Below are 14,952 nucleotides of genomic sequence, written 5' to 3'. Positions count from 1 at the left end.
CCAGTTGGCACAGCATTCTGAAGTACATTCTTAACTTTTTAAATCTTTTCTGAACAGAGAAAGACTTAAGCACTTGCTGGATTGCTTTTTGAAAACATGGCTTGAATTGCTTGTGTGACTAGGCAGAGGCCTAATTCTGGGTGAAAGAAAGATCAGTCCCAGAATAAGGGTTTGCTCACACTCATCTGCAAGACAGGGGTCAAACACACAGCCAGTGGCAAATTTCACATTTACATACTCAATATAAAATTTGCTGTTGGCAAATATGACCTTAACATTTACTTTTAATGAACAGTCACACTAATCAAGCACCAGCCCATAAATGCTCAAGGAAAATGAACACAAATGGTCTTAAAGAGTTTGAAATCAAATTTTAATTCCAAATTTGAATAAATATTAACGTACAAGCCTACTGCTACTTGTTCAGTTCTAAATGTTATCAACTTCACAAAGACAAAAGTATAATTCTTAGATAAATTTTTATTTGAGGTAATGTTTTAGATCAATACATGCTCCACTAAGCTTCTTGGCAGCTCAGGATCTAATCTCTGAGAAAGATATTTTATTACGTCAGGGAACAAACTTAGTGGTAAGTTTTCAGCTGAGAAAATGCATAAGAACGCCTTTCATGGCATACAATGACAGCCTTTCTGCCACAGTATTACTATACTACTGCATCTAGCTGGAGAAACAGACTTTGTTCTTTGTAAATGTTTGCAAAAAAGAAAGTTCTCAATTTAGCAAAGCACTTACATTCATACTTTTAGGCATATATATACATATTTTGCTGAAGCTGGATCTGACATAGTTATCGTGTAATATGAAATATCCCTGCCTCAAGAATTTTAGGATCATTTTCATTAGGATCTAAATTATAAGGGGTTTGGCAACACTCAGTTTGGAGGTACTCACACTGGATATTAATTAAATGGRGGATATTTACAGATATTTTGGAAAGGAAAGAGATCAGCAGATAATTCCAAGGCAGTAAAAAAGCTGTATTTGTATTACAGTATAATTATAAAAATGCGCTGAATTACAGGTTTATCAGTTTATAGCATGAGGTCTTCCTGCCTTTCAAAGTTAAGCAAAAAACTGATATATTCATCTAAAATGATCAGGTTAGCCAGAATTCACATTCAATGTTATCTCATCGCAACTCTCATTTTACCTTTTTTCATTTTCCTAATTAGGCAATAACCCCACAGAAATCTACTCTTGCCAGCAGTCAATTACCATTTGAGACTATAACAGCTTATAAAAAACATAATTTATATACAGTTAAAAAGAGTGGATGTGTTTTCTGAAGCAAAAATTGCAACATCAACAAGAGAAAAACAAAATGCTCTTTAAAATTTTGTTACCTTGCTGCTAGATGGATATGTCAGAATATTAGCAAATGAATGCATGAAGTACAGGCCTCACCTTTAGAAATTCCAGGCCCCTCAGACCTCAATAACTCTGGTTTACAATTTTCTCTGTGCTGTCAGATGCTACAAAAATTCAGAAAATGAGCAAAACAGTGCTGATGCTACTTAACACACACCAATCAAGGAATATCCATACAGAAAGAAGATTCAAAAATGCATACTCTTCCATTTAAATAATGTTTTTCTCGTTGAGATATAAAGATTTTGACAACTACTGGTATATTAAGAGCTGTGGTAGTAATTGTTAGAATAAAATGTGAAGTGCCTAGGCATTGCCAAATTCCAAAGTTCCAGATTCTTTAATTGGAAAAAAATAGTAGTTTTTTGTCTTAAAGATTTGTTGTTGTTGTTATTGTTGTGCAGTAGATTCATTTTGCTCTAAGACCACACTTATTGCTTGCTGGAAGTATGCTTAACATAGTTTGCAAAAACAATGTTTTAACAAAATTTTTCATCCGTTAGCATTAATTACGGAAAATGCTAGGTCTCACCAACACTTCTCTCCACAATCCGTAATTCAGAAATAATATATTGTGTTTTGAAATACACAGGTGATTTTGAATGAGTTTTGTATTAGATTTTCATGTAAATATGACAGTATAAAAGATGTTAATAACCCTTAAGATGATCGAGAGTTGGTGAAGATATTGTGAACTATGTCTGTCTATCCATGTAATATGTAAATGCATTATATTCAGAATATTAGAAGAAGGGAAGGCCTTTCAATATTCAGGGAATCCAGAAATATCCTTAGTACTTCTGATCAAAGTATTCCCTTGGACTTTGCTCTTAATGGGTCAGCATAATTAGAACCTCGAAAATATTCTGAATCAGTATTGGCTTGACAAGGGCATGTGAAGTAGAACAGAGGTATGTACATTTACTAGACCTAATTTAATGATATATGTCATTATCCTGGTAATGACATTTCAGCCTGTAATCACTGGCTAGTTCCCATTTAGATCAAAAAAATACTGAYAGTACGGGGAGGCAACTACTACTGCAGGTCTTTGCACTAGAATCTAAAGAATGRGTAATCTTCGTAAATTTTAATCAAGAGTTTCTTGCTTCTGTTATTACATCTGCACCAGAGTTTTTCTTGTGACCTGTGAAACTCTTACTGCTGTACCAGTTGCACTGGGCCCTGCCTTGCAAAACAACTAATGGAAAACAGGAAGCACCAATTTGAATTTGGAGACAACAGTACTAGCAGGGCAACGCTAAGAAAAAAGTATACATCTAGAAAACAGGCCCAGTGCTGACATACAGATACCAAAACACCAGTACCATACTGTACCATACTAGTGGCTGAGAAGTATGGGGTGGGCCATCTGGAAACCTCCATGTATCTGGCTGGAACAGTTCAACACTGGATACTATTGAAAAATATATAGGATCCATTCTCCTTTCCTCTTCCTCCTCCACCGAACAAACTGTTAAAAGACAAAGACCCATTGTAGAGAAAAAAAAAAGACCTAAAAATATGTACAGGTGTTAGATAACCCCTGGATGAAAAGTTTGTTCCCTGCACCCATCTGATTCTACTAGAGCCAGAACAATAACAATTCTGAAGAGTTAAATCAGATATTGTAACTGCAGGAAAAATGTCTGAAGACTGTGTTTGTGTATGTGTTTATGCACATTTGCACTTCTTTGAGTATGCCTCTTATTTGTGATTCCTTTTGGCTGACTAAATAATTACTCGCCCTCTATTTTGTCCAACATGCCCTCTCTTTTGTCTGACATGCTCTCTTGGGCCCCTGTCAAGCCATAAGAAATACTGAAGCAGCCTTTTAGAAATCAGCGTTTGCTATCAGTCAGCAGTTAATAGCACATAGCTGTTTCAGCTGTTTATAGAAATTACTGTTGTTGCAACTCAAGACAGTATTTTGTAGTCCATATGGGTAAATGAAAACTTTATAATAGTGATGAGGGATGATAATTGTTATACTTATAAAAGGTTTCTTTTTTTCCAGCATTACATTTTTTTGAACTTACAGAATGCTTTGTGTATATTTGTTGCCTCTTCTTTTGGGTGGCTCTTGGTGCTCTTTATGCTATTCTTGTCTAGTCTTACTAGATTATTGAGTAGTTATTCCAAGTAAAACAAAAAACTCAGAACACCTAGCCAAAGTGGACTGTGCCTTTTTAAATATAAACCACCCCCACAAAAAGTTTTAAAATAACTGGGGTTCTGGTGCTTACAAACATTTTCTTAGTTTTTGATTATTGTATAACATTGTATTTATGCACAGCAAAGCAAAGCAAAGTGGAATCCCTGTACCAAAGCCCCGCTGAGGTACATCTCAGTTGGAAGATGCTGTACAGAATAAAATCTTTCAAAAAGGATTCTGGAGGGAAAAACAGACAAACATATAGACAAACCTTAAAAAACTTCAATTTGCTTCCTGAGGAAGCAAAAAACCCTGACTCAAAGTGCATCTGACGGTATACACTGTAAAACCTCTGCTCAACTATCTTCTTTGCTCCACAGACGCTCAGGTTTTCAACATTAATAGAACTGCATGCCAAAGGAGGAAGCAATGGCAGTTATTTGAAGTATGTCACACACTAATTGCTGATTCTCTCTTTCACTCCATCCCACTAAACCCCAACAGATTTTTTTGCTTTGAGGACCATAGCTATGTAATAAGGAAACAACAATATTAACCATACAGACTCAATATTAGTTATACCAAGATTTTTTACCCCTTTCAATTACAAGTTACTAGTACAGATGAGTACTTTTAAGAGATGGATTCTTAATAAAATAACTAATATATTTACAAATACCTTGAGAAAAGTAAACGAAAATATAAATTAGGAAAACATGCAACACAGATTGGTGTATTTTAAAAGTACAATAACATAGTGCTTGAATAAATCCAAGCCTTTACTGATTTTAGCATAAATTTCTTTATTTAAGCACTAAAAAACATAGCTAGAACCAAATGAGAAAAGTGTCTGAATACATATAACACTTCTGCTCCAGAATGTATCCTAATACAAGGAATTTCCGCCACACGGAATAAAACAGTAAACTATTTACAACCGCTAGGGTTTTTTTCCACTTGATACACACTAATTCTAAACCAATGCTGACATATTTAACAGATTATTATTAGCTCCAAATTTCATGAACAAAATAAGGACGTTGTGAATACATTGTCACGGATGTTCTCAGCTACAGATGCAGCTAAGGTGACGTTAGCACTTCTATTATAACCCTTTGGTCTCAAGTAGAAAACAACAGCTGTATGGAAAAGTAATAACTTGGCTTCTTCTTATGAATAAAACTATTGGATGTCCCAAAAGTTTAAATTTCAAAATTATTATAGTGTTCTCTCAGAAGCTCTAACTATACAGCTTCAGTATTTTATGGCTCCACCTAATAAATGGAAAGGGTTAAATGGCTAAGAGCTATGAGTTATACAAAACAGTATCTCTGCCAAGCAATATGAGAAGATGTTAAGCTATATTTGCAGGTTGCTGTTATCACTATCACCAAACAGCACAATATTAGTAGAACACATTTTGTAGAGATCCTTTCCTATAACAGATTCTAAAACACCTTATATGATTTAGTGAACTAAAACTGATTATAGACTAGGTCTCTGTTTCACAGTTAAGGAAATGAAGATAACATAAAAAAATAATTTACCAAAAGATACATCTGTCAAAGTCAAGACGGAGTGAGATTTCAGATTATTTGGTTCCCCATCCTGTCCTTGAACTACAATATGTTCGTTCTTCTGTTTAAAAGCAGTTATGAAAAAGATTACTGAAACTATTCATAATAGGTTTAAAAATCAGTTTGAATTAAAACAAAAATTTACTCAGATGTTTCATCAGCTGCACATGATTGCAGTTTTTTGACCACAGTTTCCTTGCTGTCAGTTTTGTAGAATGTCTGTCATTTATAGTGATCTGGCATGGCTACTGCCCYGGTACGAAGGCAGGGAAAACAAGAAGACAAAACCTACCTTGCAATGCACATGGACGTCCCATTTCAGGTCATTCTGCTGGGAAAGATGTCTTGACCAAAATGCAGCTCATGGGTTACTCAAACCATGATGCTACACAGAATAGCTAGTTCTATATCAAACCCACCAAAGTCTAAATACCTATGAAGTCGAGATATCTATCTTCCTCTAAATCAGCTTTCCTGGACAATGAATTCTCCTGTTGCTCTCCAAGGATCATATCTGAGTCATGGTAACTGGCACATGAGAAAGACCCTTATATCCAAATTCTAATTTCATTAGAAACATTGTCACCTTCTCTGGAGATTTTCAAAACCCACCTGGACGTGATCCTGTGCAACATGCTTTAGGTGACCCTACTTGAGCAGGGGGGTTGGACTAGATGATCTCCAGAGGTCCCTTCCAACCTCAACCATTCTGTGATTTGGTGATTCTGTGATTGCCTGAATTTCACTCAAAACTCTAAGAGATAAGAAATTATTTCATATTCATATCCATTTCATTCTACTGCTATTTCATAAGAAAAAAACAAAACCCGAAAAACAGATCTTAAGATTCAAAGAAAGCGCAGTGATAGGTAACCCTTGTTGTTGATATGAGGTGGGATCTTTTATTCACAGTATAAACAACAGAGACCAAATCTTAAAGATATCAGTGTTCTCACTCACTCAAAAGTGYAGTCTTCTTGTTGACTTCATGGACCCATTTCATTTGACTGAAATTCTTTCTTCCACATAGCCTCAGATGCTTTGCTACACTACAACCCAGTCCTGGATTCAGTAAGAGTGGTAGATCCAACACAAGCTTCTTGGTAGTATGCAAGAGTGGGTAGATACTCTGCTACTCTGGACCACAGTGTAGTAACTCAAGGGAAGTAGCTCACAGCAGAGCCTCTGGCTCTCTCCCAAATTTTCTTCATTGTTAATGGTGTAGTGACTAGTCCCCCATTAAAATGTCTGTGTGTGTGACTAGAAAAACWTTATATCAGTGGTAGCCTATCTATCTTTGTTTTATGTTTGGACAATAAAGGGAAGTAAGGACTACAGATAAATTTGTTTCCAACCTTATAACTAATCCTATCCMTGGAGAGTCCTTAAAAGACTATGCATGTGGCTTGACAAGTTATGTGTTTGCTGGAGCAAGTTCAATAGACAGAAGCCTAAAGTTGTATGCCTGTCCATGCATGTCACCCCTAATCTCAGCTTTTAAAGTCTTGTAAAATGGAATGGAGAGTGGACTGGAAAAGAAATAATGAATAAATACAGAGTAGAAAGAGTACAAACTCATGCAAAATAAAAAAAATATACAGCACCCTCCCTCCCTCCAAATTGAGCTGTATAATGCATTTTTGGAGATAAATTGATAGTATGATGTTGAGAGGCAATTTTTAAGAGGATCATTAGATTTTTTTTTTTCCTCAAACTCCTCCCATACTGACATTTCACCACAGAGAGCACGTGTTTTTTTCTTTAGCCCAAGGAGAGCACTAAGACTGAAGCACTGTTATGTAGTATTCAGATAACCCAAGCTGAACTGTAAGCTGACATTCAGTCTTCAATGTAAACTCATAATATCCTTACGATGAATAACATTCTCACCTTGTACAAATGGAAAACTAAGCTCAAAATTAAGTGATTCACCTAAAACTACAAATATTCAGAAAGGAAATGAACAGAGGCCTCCAGGAAGGTACACTAAAAACTGAATAATCCTACCTGTCCATTTTTATAAGAGTCCCATCTCTCTGCCTGCCTGTCTACCTATCTATCTACCTATTGGTCAGACTCAGGTTTCAAATCATGGTATATTTGTGCGGTAACATGATCTGTGCATCACTGATTGCTTTACCAGGTCTAAAAATGAATGGGAGACAAGAAAGGACAGCAAAGGAGTGCCCAAAACTGTTAAACCAACTAAATTCACTCAAATATTGGGGACAGATTCTACCTACTATGAAAGACAACACTGAAAAGAGTTGATTAAACTACTTAATTTAGAAATTCAAATGGAAAAATAATTTAATTTGTGCAGTATAGTTATCAGTAAAGCACAGTGAAATATCAGGGCCAATTAATCATTGCTATAATACAATAGGCTGCATTGATTATGTCACAGACTTTTCATTGCAGAGCTATGAAGATATGACATTTTCTTAAAATGTTTCTGCAAGGAGCAAGAAGTTGTAGACCGGAATTTTTCAACAGAAAAACACAGGATTGAATGTTTATGGCATGCAGACTACAGATACTTAAGTATGAATTTGCTATGTGCAGCTTCAGCTTGACACGCTGCACAGAACACACACATTGGTTTAAAAAGAATATTTTATAAGACATTAAGACACCCCAAACCCACTAATCTATTCCCACATAATACCTGCCAGGTCTTAATGAGGCACAAAAATCAGAAGGAAACAAAACTCCAAGCTTATGTACCTTTCTTGGCCATTTAAAAATTACCTAGGTGTGATAAAGATTGAAAATTAACTCTGCCCTGCTGTTGCACTCCCTGCTGTGAGCAAGGATGCTCCACACACTTCCTATCTTCTCTATAACCTTGAGATCAGAGCTAGGGATCCTGTATTAGATAAAGACCCATCGCAAGACAGGAGCGCTAGAACAGCTTGGTCTCCACAGGGCATTCTGCAGACAAAATCCCACCTATAGCTCCAGGTGGCAGACCAGCCCTTTACCCAGGGCTAGGCCTAAAACCACAGCTTACTATACAATGCATGACTGTATCTAACATTACCATAGCAGCAAGAGTTATAACCAGGTTTGACAAGATTGTGCTTATAAAACACCCCAACAYTTACATGCATAGATCACACAACAGTGAATGTTTTTAAAAAGATTTATAAGGTTATTGGTCAGAATTTGTTTGCTTTGGTTTTTATGTTTATTTTATATTTATAACTCCTCTCATGCATATTTTAGTTTATAAAATGTCATAGGGACTATTATCTCATTTAAATATTGCCCAGTATTTATTCTTAATTCTTAAGAGTTATTCTTAATTATTAATTATCCCTGCTATCCTTAATAATAAGTATTTAACTTAAAAATACCTGCTTCTTAAATGCTTAAAAGTGAATACTTGCACATACACAAAAGCATATTCAAAACTGGCAAGACACCACAACTTTTTTTTGTTGTTGTTCTGAGAGCATTACATATAAAGAGTTTAAGAAGCAGATTACATTGGACAAGTAAGGTATAAAAAAAAATAGACATGATGACTCTTGCTACTCTATTCAGTCTGAATCTTCTGGCTTTTACAAAATCTTTTTTTTCTGGAAAGTGTATAAATCTGATTATAAATAGCAAACAGATTTATGTATAATTTTAATAGTTAGAGATTGTCTTAAATCTAGAGATTTAAGAGAATAAAAAAAGTCCTAGTGTTGTCGTACCAGCTTTCAATATGCCTTTGTGGGTATAAAAGTGTGCACTTTTATTAATACTTTGTTTCACGTCTTGAAATTCTAACAGCTCATTGAAATCCCTCTGAGAGATTTATCATATTAATGCATATTAAATTAAATAACTATAGTTAAGCTTATAAAAGATTGAATCTGATCACTGTTGCACTGTTGCAGAGTAAAAGCTTAAAAGGACTGTAAATATAACTGTTAGCCTGTGTGTATACAGAAGGTGGTATGTTTAAGGCTCTGAAGAATGATGCATGGTTTGCAACACAAATTTCCAACACAAATCCAGTGCACAAATGCATTCTGAGAGGAAGAACAGTGGAGTGATCTGCTCCTTCACACTGCACTAGTTTGTTCATCAGAACATCATCTTTATCTGTCTATTGACTCAAGCTTTTATACCTGAATGGCATACAATCAATGTCATATAACAGAATGCAGTACTAAACACAGAGCCTCTTCAAGTCTGCACAGTAAACTTTAGGTAGGTAAACTTTTGGTTATAACATTACTACATTATTGTAAAAATACAGATATGAAATCTATAGACCTACACAGGATTTAAGGATAATTTCTTTGGGAATCTTCTCATTTCTGGCATTCTTCTTTGGAGTATAGAGTTCCCTACTTCCAAAAGTACTTATAAAGAGTCAAAAAGTCAAGTGTAACAAAAGGACATGATACTTCTAGCAAAGCTGACTTACCAAGGGCGGTGGGCCACTACAGACCTCTTAAATACACATGGTTTCTCTGGAAAGAATCTCCTTAATACATGGTTATTTTAACCCCCTACAGTTAATGGCTTAACTGAAGGAGAAGCACATCATCAAAAGTGAACTAAAGGTATAAGAAGAGTTTTGTTTTGATTTTTAAGTGGGGTTAAAAAAGCTAACAACAACTCACCAGCATAGTGCAAATGACAGCTTTTCAAATTAAAATGACCTCACACAGCCAGAAAGCAGTAGCACGGCTGAAATGTGATAGCTACAGCCCAGAAGAAGAAAGGCTGGAATACGTATAGCCAAAATCCTGGTAATAAAATGATCATCTCTAATACAGAAAAACCTATCAAAGGACAGTAAGACAAATCTACACAAAAGAGATTGCACTATGTGCTAAGCTACTTGCCATGCTAGAAGGTACCATCATATTTGTTTAGAAATAACAATGATGTAATTTATACCAGTGCTCTGCTATCAGTGTACACTATCATCTCAATAACTATGAAAGACAAAAAAGACTAAAAAATAGAAAAGCTCACCACTTCTTCATGCCTGCATTTTCTCACATTAATTCCATTAATCTGTTATCAAAAAGATAGAGAGAAAACTTACTCTACATTTCATAAGTATAGATTTCATTATACTTTTCTAGAAAACCATAAATAAAAGAACTTGCAATTTTACTTACCTGTAGAATTGCATCTCCTATAAAGAGCAACCCTGAAAGTTCCGCTGAAAACAGAAAGCGCATTTTCACTCATTTTGTATAAAACATCATATATTTATTGCACACATATTTCTACTTCATGTCATATWTTTCCACACTCTTAGCCTTTTAAAAATAATAAAAAACAAATAAAAAACATAACTTATAAATAAATGACTTGGATTCTTTTTTCTTTAGCTCAAAATACCAGCATATAAATGCTACTAAATGCTACTAGTTCTGCTACTAGTCTATCCAGCCGAATTATAAGACKCTGAAACATCATCCATTAGTCTCTAGCATCTTTTAGGCCCTTATGGTGAGGTATGGCATATTGCCAGTGCTGTTCTGAATAGAGAATGACTGCAGAACTAGATCCTACTTCAGATTATTTCTCAAATGAAATTGAGAGATTATTTCTTATAAATTCTGAGGAAAAAGCAACATGGAGACTTAAGACATACTCATCAAGGACAATTTTTAATTTGTAAGCTTTTATGAGACAGACTTGAGGTCCTGCAAAATTTGATAAGTTCAGGGGAGTATATATGCACTTTATATGTTGAAGAGCCAAACATTTAGTATATTGTACAAAATCACCAGCAAAATTGAATTTGGTCTTAAAAACACTATGATAATCTATAAGCCATAAGGCAATTTACAAAATCTATTTCCACAGTTAGGATCCTTAACTATTCRGTTGTGTTATAGAAATATATAATGTAAATATACTTTATAAATACAGCAGAAATATAACAGAAATTACTTAAGTGTCTATAAAGAAATGACTAACCCCTGACATGAGAACTAAGTAGCAGATGATATGGAATTATTTAGCTATAGTATTCCAAAACATCACAGAAGAGACTGTTTAGAAAAGTCTGACATTTGACTTGATCCAACAACTTTTGATTTAGTCACATGAGTAGCAGGACCAACATCAAYATTCACATAAATTATACTCAAGTGTATGTTTGAAGGACTGGTATTAGTAGGTTAGGTGTAGCAAAGGATGCTTAAAATACTGGAGGATTAAAAAAATGATTTTTTTTTTTAAAGAGATAAATGCAAATCTCATTATTCTGCTTCAGACACTGAGCTTGCATGTATTAATTTTGGGGTTATCTGTGTAAGACTTAAGCACCTTTTGTGCAGCACTGGTTGTAAGAATTGCATCAAGTGCCCTGTTATTGTTTAGAGATCTAAAAAAGAGCTGGAAAGCAACTGGGAGGAGGGCAGAACCTAGCCKGCAAAGCTCTGAGTTACAAGCTCTGAGTTAAATAGCTTTTTCCATATCCAAGATCCTTAGCACAGCCACATGGCATAACACTTGCATAGTCTCCTTCTATATAAGAAATGTCACTCACAACTAGCTCTCTAAAAATCAGCAGTATTTTCATTGGAAGCAGTAATGGAGATTATATCTCAATTATGTATTGATATTAGAAATAATGTGTCAGGCAGTACAGCAAAAAATAAGGACAGTAATAAAAGAAACCAGTGTGCACTTTTGTGTGCTGAATTAAACTTCAGTCTGCATTTCTTATTTTTCCTGTAGTGCTTGATAGCATTTTCCTGTAGTGCTTGATAGCATTTTAATAGCTAGTGTAGGTAATATATGCCACATTATTACCTATTACATACTTATTTTTATATTGAAGAGGATGGAGTCACAAGTATACCTCCTTAAGTTTAAGCTTATTTCTTCCCTTAGGGGCTCATTCTATTCTACTCTGTAGCCTCCCTACATACAACTTTCACATTTTCTGCATTTCAGGGTCAGTGTTCAGATCCCAATACACTAAGATTTCCCTGTATCGCTCTTCATCTGTGTGTGAGTGAATATGAGATTTTTAATGCTGGACATTTTAATTGTTCAGAAGCTACATTCCAGAATTATTGCCTTACAGTTGGAGAAAAATGCCTCCAAGTYTAAGTTTATGACCTTACAAGTTTGGCTAATAAGTATCATATATATGTACACAAATATACATAAAAATAAACATAACAGGGATATTAAATATACTCTAGAACTAGTGATTTACRACCTTTATCATTTGTCAGTGAGCACATCATGAGATGTTTAAACACCATTCATCTTCCTAGTACACATTATATCATTCCAACAACTTAAAAACATGGCTAGTCAAAAAAAAAAAAAGACAACAGTATCTGGATAAGCTCAAAATAAGCACAGTTAAATCCTTATGCAGTACCAGTTTTCCTATGTATGAACTGCAAGGGCTTGCACAGTTCAGCATCTAATGTGGAAATACCATAGGGGTATTATCAGTGCCATTACCCAATCCGGTTTGAGTACTACCCTACTGACCAGTATAAAAAGAGACAAACGCGTTCTCTCCCTGGGTTACCATGCTTTAACAGCCAAACATTTGATCTGCTACAGCTTTATGGCAACAACCATTTTCAAACAAGACATTCACAAAATTACAAATTTTTGAATGATATAAAATTGTAAACCAACTTTATTTTCAAAATACCTTCCTAATTTTTCTTTAAAATAATGCTTTACAAGATTTTTTTTTTAAATAAACATGTTTGAACACATTGYTTAAAAATATTCCAAATATAACTTTTGTACTTTACTGAGAATATTTCCAAGTAAAAGAGAGATCACTGTGTCACAGAGACACAAATGCTACACCAATATTTAACAATACCTACAAGAATCTCAAGACTTAATGCATCACTGCTTTAAGGAACATGCCAAAATTTAGTCTATTAATCTGACACCCACCTCTTTGTTCTTTGGAAATCTTAGAAATGACCACTGGAATATTATGCTCTGCTCCACCCTGAAAATAGAATAAATGACAGTCACATCAGTCACTGGAAATATCTTTTTGCTTAAAATTATGAATTATACTTTCTATAACTGCAGTTTTCAGAAAGTTTGAGAAAATAACTCTGATCCTGTATTTTCCTCTTATTTATTTATTTATTTATTAATAAAATATTTAATTGTAATTAATTCCTTATTGCCTTTCATAAAGGAGCTCTGAGCTGCTCAGGAAATTGAATGACGTGCAAAACGCTACAAGACTTAAAAAAAAAAAACACATCAGGTTCTGCAGATTCTGTATAGCTTAATATGAGAAACCATGTCCTCTAAAGGCAAAATGGACATCACACTACAATGGAAACCATTGTGATGACTCMGTTTCCATGCTGGCAAGAAACAGGTAAACAAAAGCCCAGGAAAAGCAAGTTTGGACTTCCATCTAAAAGCAGCCTTTATTTGTTCCTGTCTCTGTCATACATGCACAAAGAATGAACAAAGCAGTGGGCTAAGTAACAAGGAACAGAAAAGGAAACATTAAGAAATAGAACAGTAGGTGTTCAGTAATTGGGGGAAAAAAAGGAAAGCTGGACCATAATTCAACAGTTCAACAGCAATTCAGTGGTGGTGTTTCATTCAATTTATCCTGTTGAGACTAGAAACATCCATTGCTCTTAAGAATAAAACATTAAAAAGAAACCTAAAATAAAAAGGAGACTTGAAAATGAAAAAAAAAAGGAAAAGGCAAATATGCACAGAGACACAAATACTCTTTTCCTCTGAAGATCAGCATCAAAGTGCAAGTCTGAATTTTACCTGTACAAATTCAGATCATCAGAAATGACAGTCTGCCACACTGTCATTTTGCCTAAGAATCTTGGTTAAGCATTCACTTATTCTTCTCTTCAGCTGCTAGACTTTTCTTTAGAAACCACGGCCTTCTTAGAGCTAAGCACCCCAGTTTCAACGTGTGGAATGGACCGATCTTGGATATTTTGATGGTCTAACGAATAGTACATATCCCTTCCTCATGGAATAACTAGTTGTTTGAAACTGAACAGACTCCTGCACTCAAAAGCTATTTCTGTCACAGAGCAGAGAACAATAAAACCACAGAAAATGTGCTTCTGTGTCTCCCTTCTTTATGTCCAGGCCCTCACACCACAATAGAATCTGTAAAGATTCCTTCTGGAGGAAGGAAGAATGCATCATCTCCACCAYGGCAAATGTGTCCTAGAAATCTGAATTTCCTATGAAACTGCAGAATTCCAAATAGGATTATAGTTTCTTCTGGTACTGGCTATCAATGAAAATGGTCCTAAAAACTCTGAGTAGGTAAGGATCTTACTGATGTTATAACAATTGCATACTTACAAGAAAATTGGCATTGTATGAGATGAGTGCAGTGCTCACTCCATAGAYGAAGTCATGAGTCTACCTTCATTTTAGTCAGAGTTCATTTAGTTAGAGATGTATTCAAACTGAAAAGATGTAGAGTTATAACTTCTGAGGGTTTTCACCAGAGGAAGAGCAGCAGTAAACATTGGCCTCACTTTAGACAACCAGTTTGAGCTCACTAAGTTTATCAGACTCATACTTCCTTCAAAGGTTTCCTCAGCCACATGCACATTTAATTTCTCCTAAACTTTTAAAACAAACAGAAAAAATCATTGTGTCAGTTCTTTCCCTAAGCCTCCAATAAACTACACAAAGATTGCACTACCCAAGACATTTGAAGCTCAGCCAAGGATTGCAAGGTTTAAAGTTCAACATAAATAACTCAGGTCYTTCCCTTAGTAGACTTGCCTCTCTACCTCCTTCAATTCTGTTTTCCAGTAAACAGGGAGATTACTGTTATTCTTAAACCAGCCTGCAAGGCAT

The 14,952-nt window shown here is 35.0% G+C and overlaps 1 protein-coding gene across 1 annotated transcript in view; it reads right to left on the bottom strand.

The window, feature by feature from the left end:
- The window catches only part of SNTG1 (syntrophin gamma 1), a gene marked incomplete at its 3' end in the record, with an annotated part of 66,831 nt that overhangs the window by 24,789 nt on the left and 27,090 nt on the right, over positions 1-14,952 (bottom strand). The window contains exons 4-6 of the mRNA XM_026083537.1: positions 13,030-13,087; positions 10,254-10,297; positions 10,105-10,146 (exon numbers count right to left, since the gene is read on the bottom strand). Of these exons, the coding sequence (XP_025939322.1) occupies positions 10,105-10,146; positions 10,254-10,297; positions 13,030-13,087 (144 nt within the window). The remainder of the gene's footprint in view (positions 1-10,104; positions 10,147-10,253; positions 10,298-13,029; positions 13,088-14,952) is intronic.

The sequence above is a fragment of the Apteryx rowi genome, unplaced genomic scaffold (assembly GCF_003343035.1).
Source record: "Apteryx rowi isolate R43461 unplaced genomic scaffold, aptRow1 scaffold_607, whole genome shotgun sequence".
Lineage (NCBI taxonomy): Eukaryota > Metazoa > Chordata > Aves > Apterygiformes > Apterygidae > Apteryx > Apteryx rowi.
Note: the sequence above shows the minus strand (reverse complement) of the source record. Positions and strands in the feature narration are given on the sequence as shown.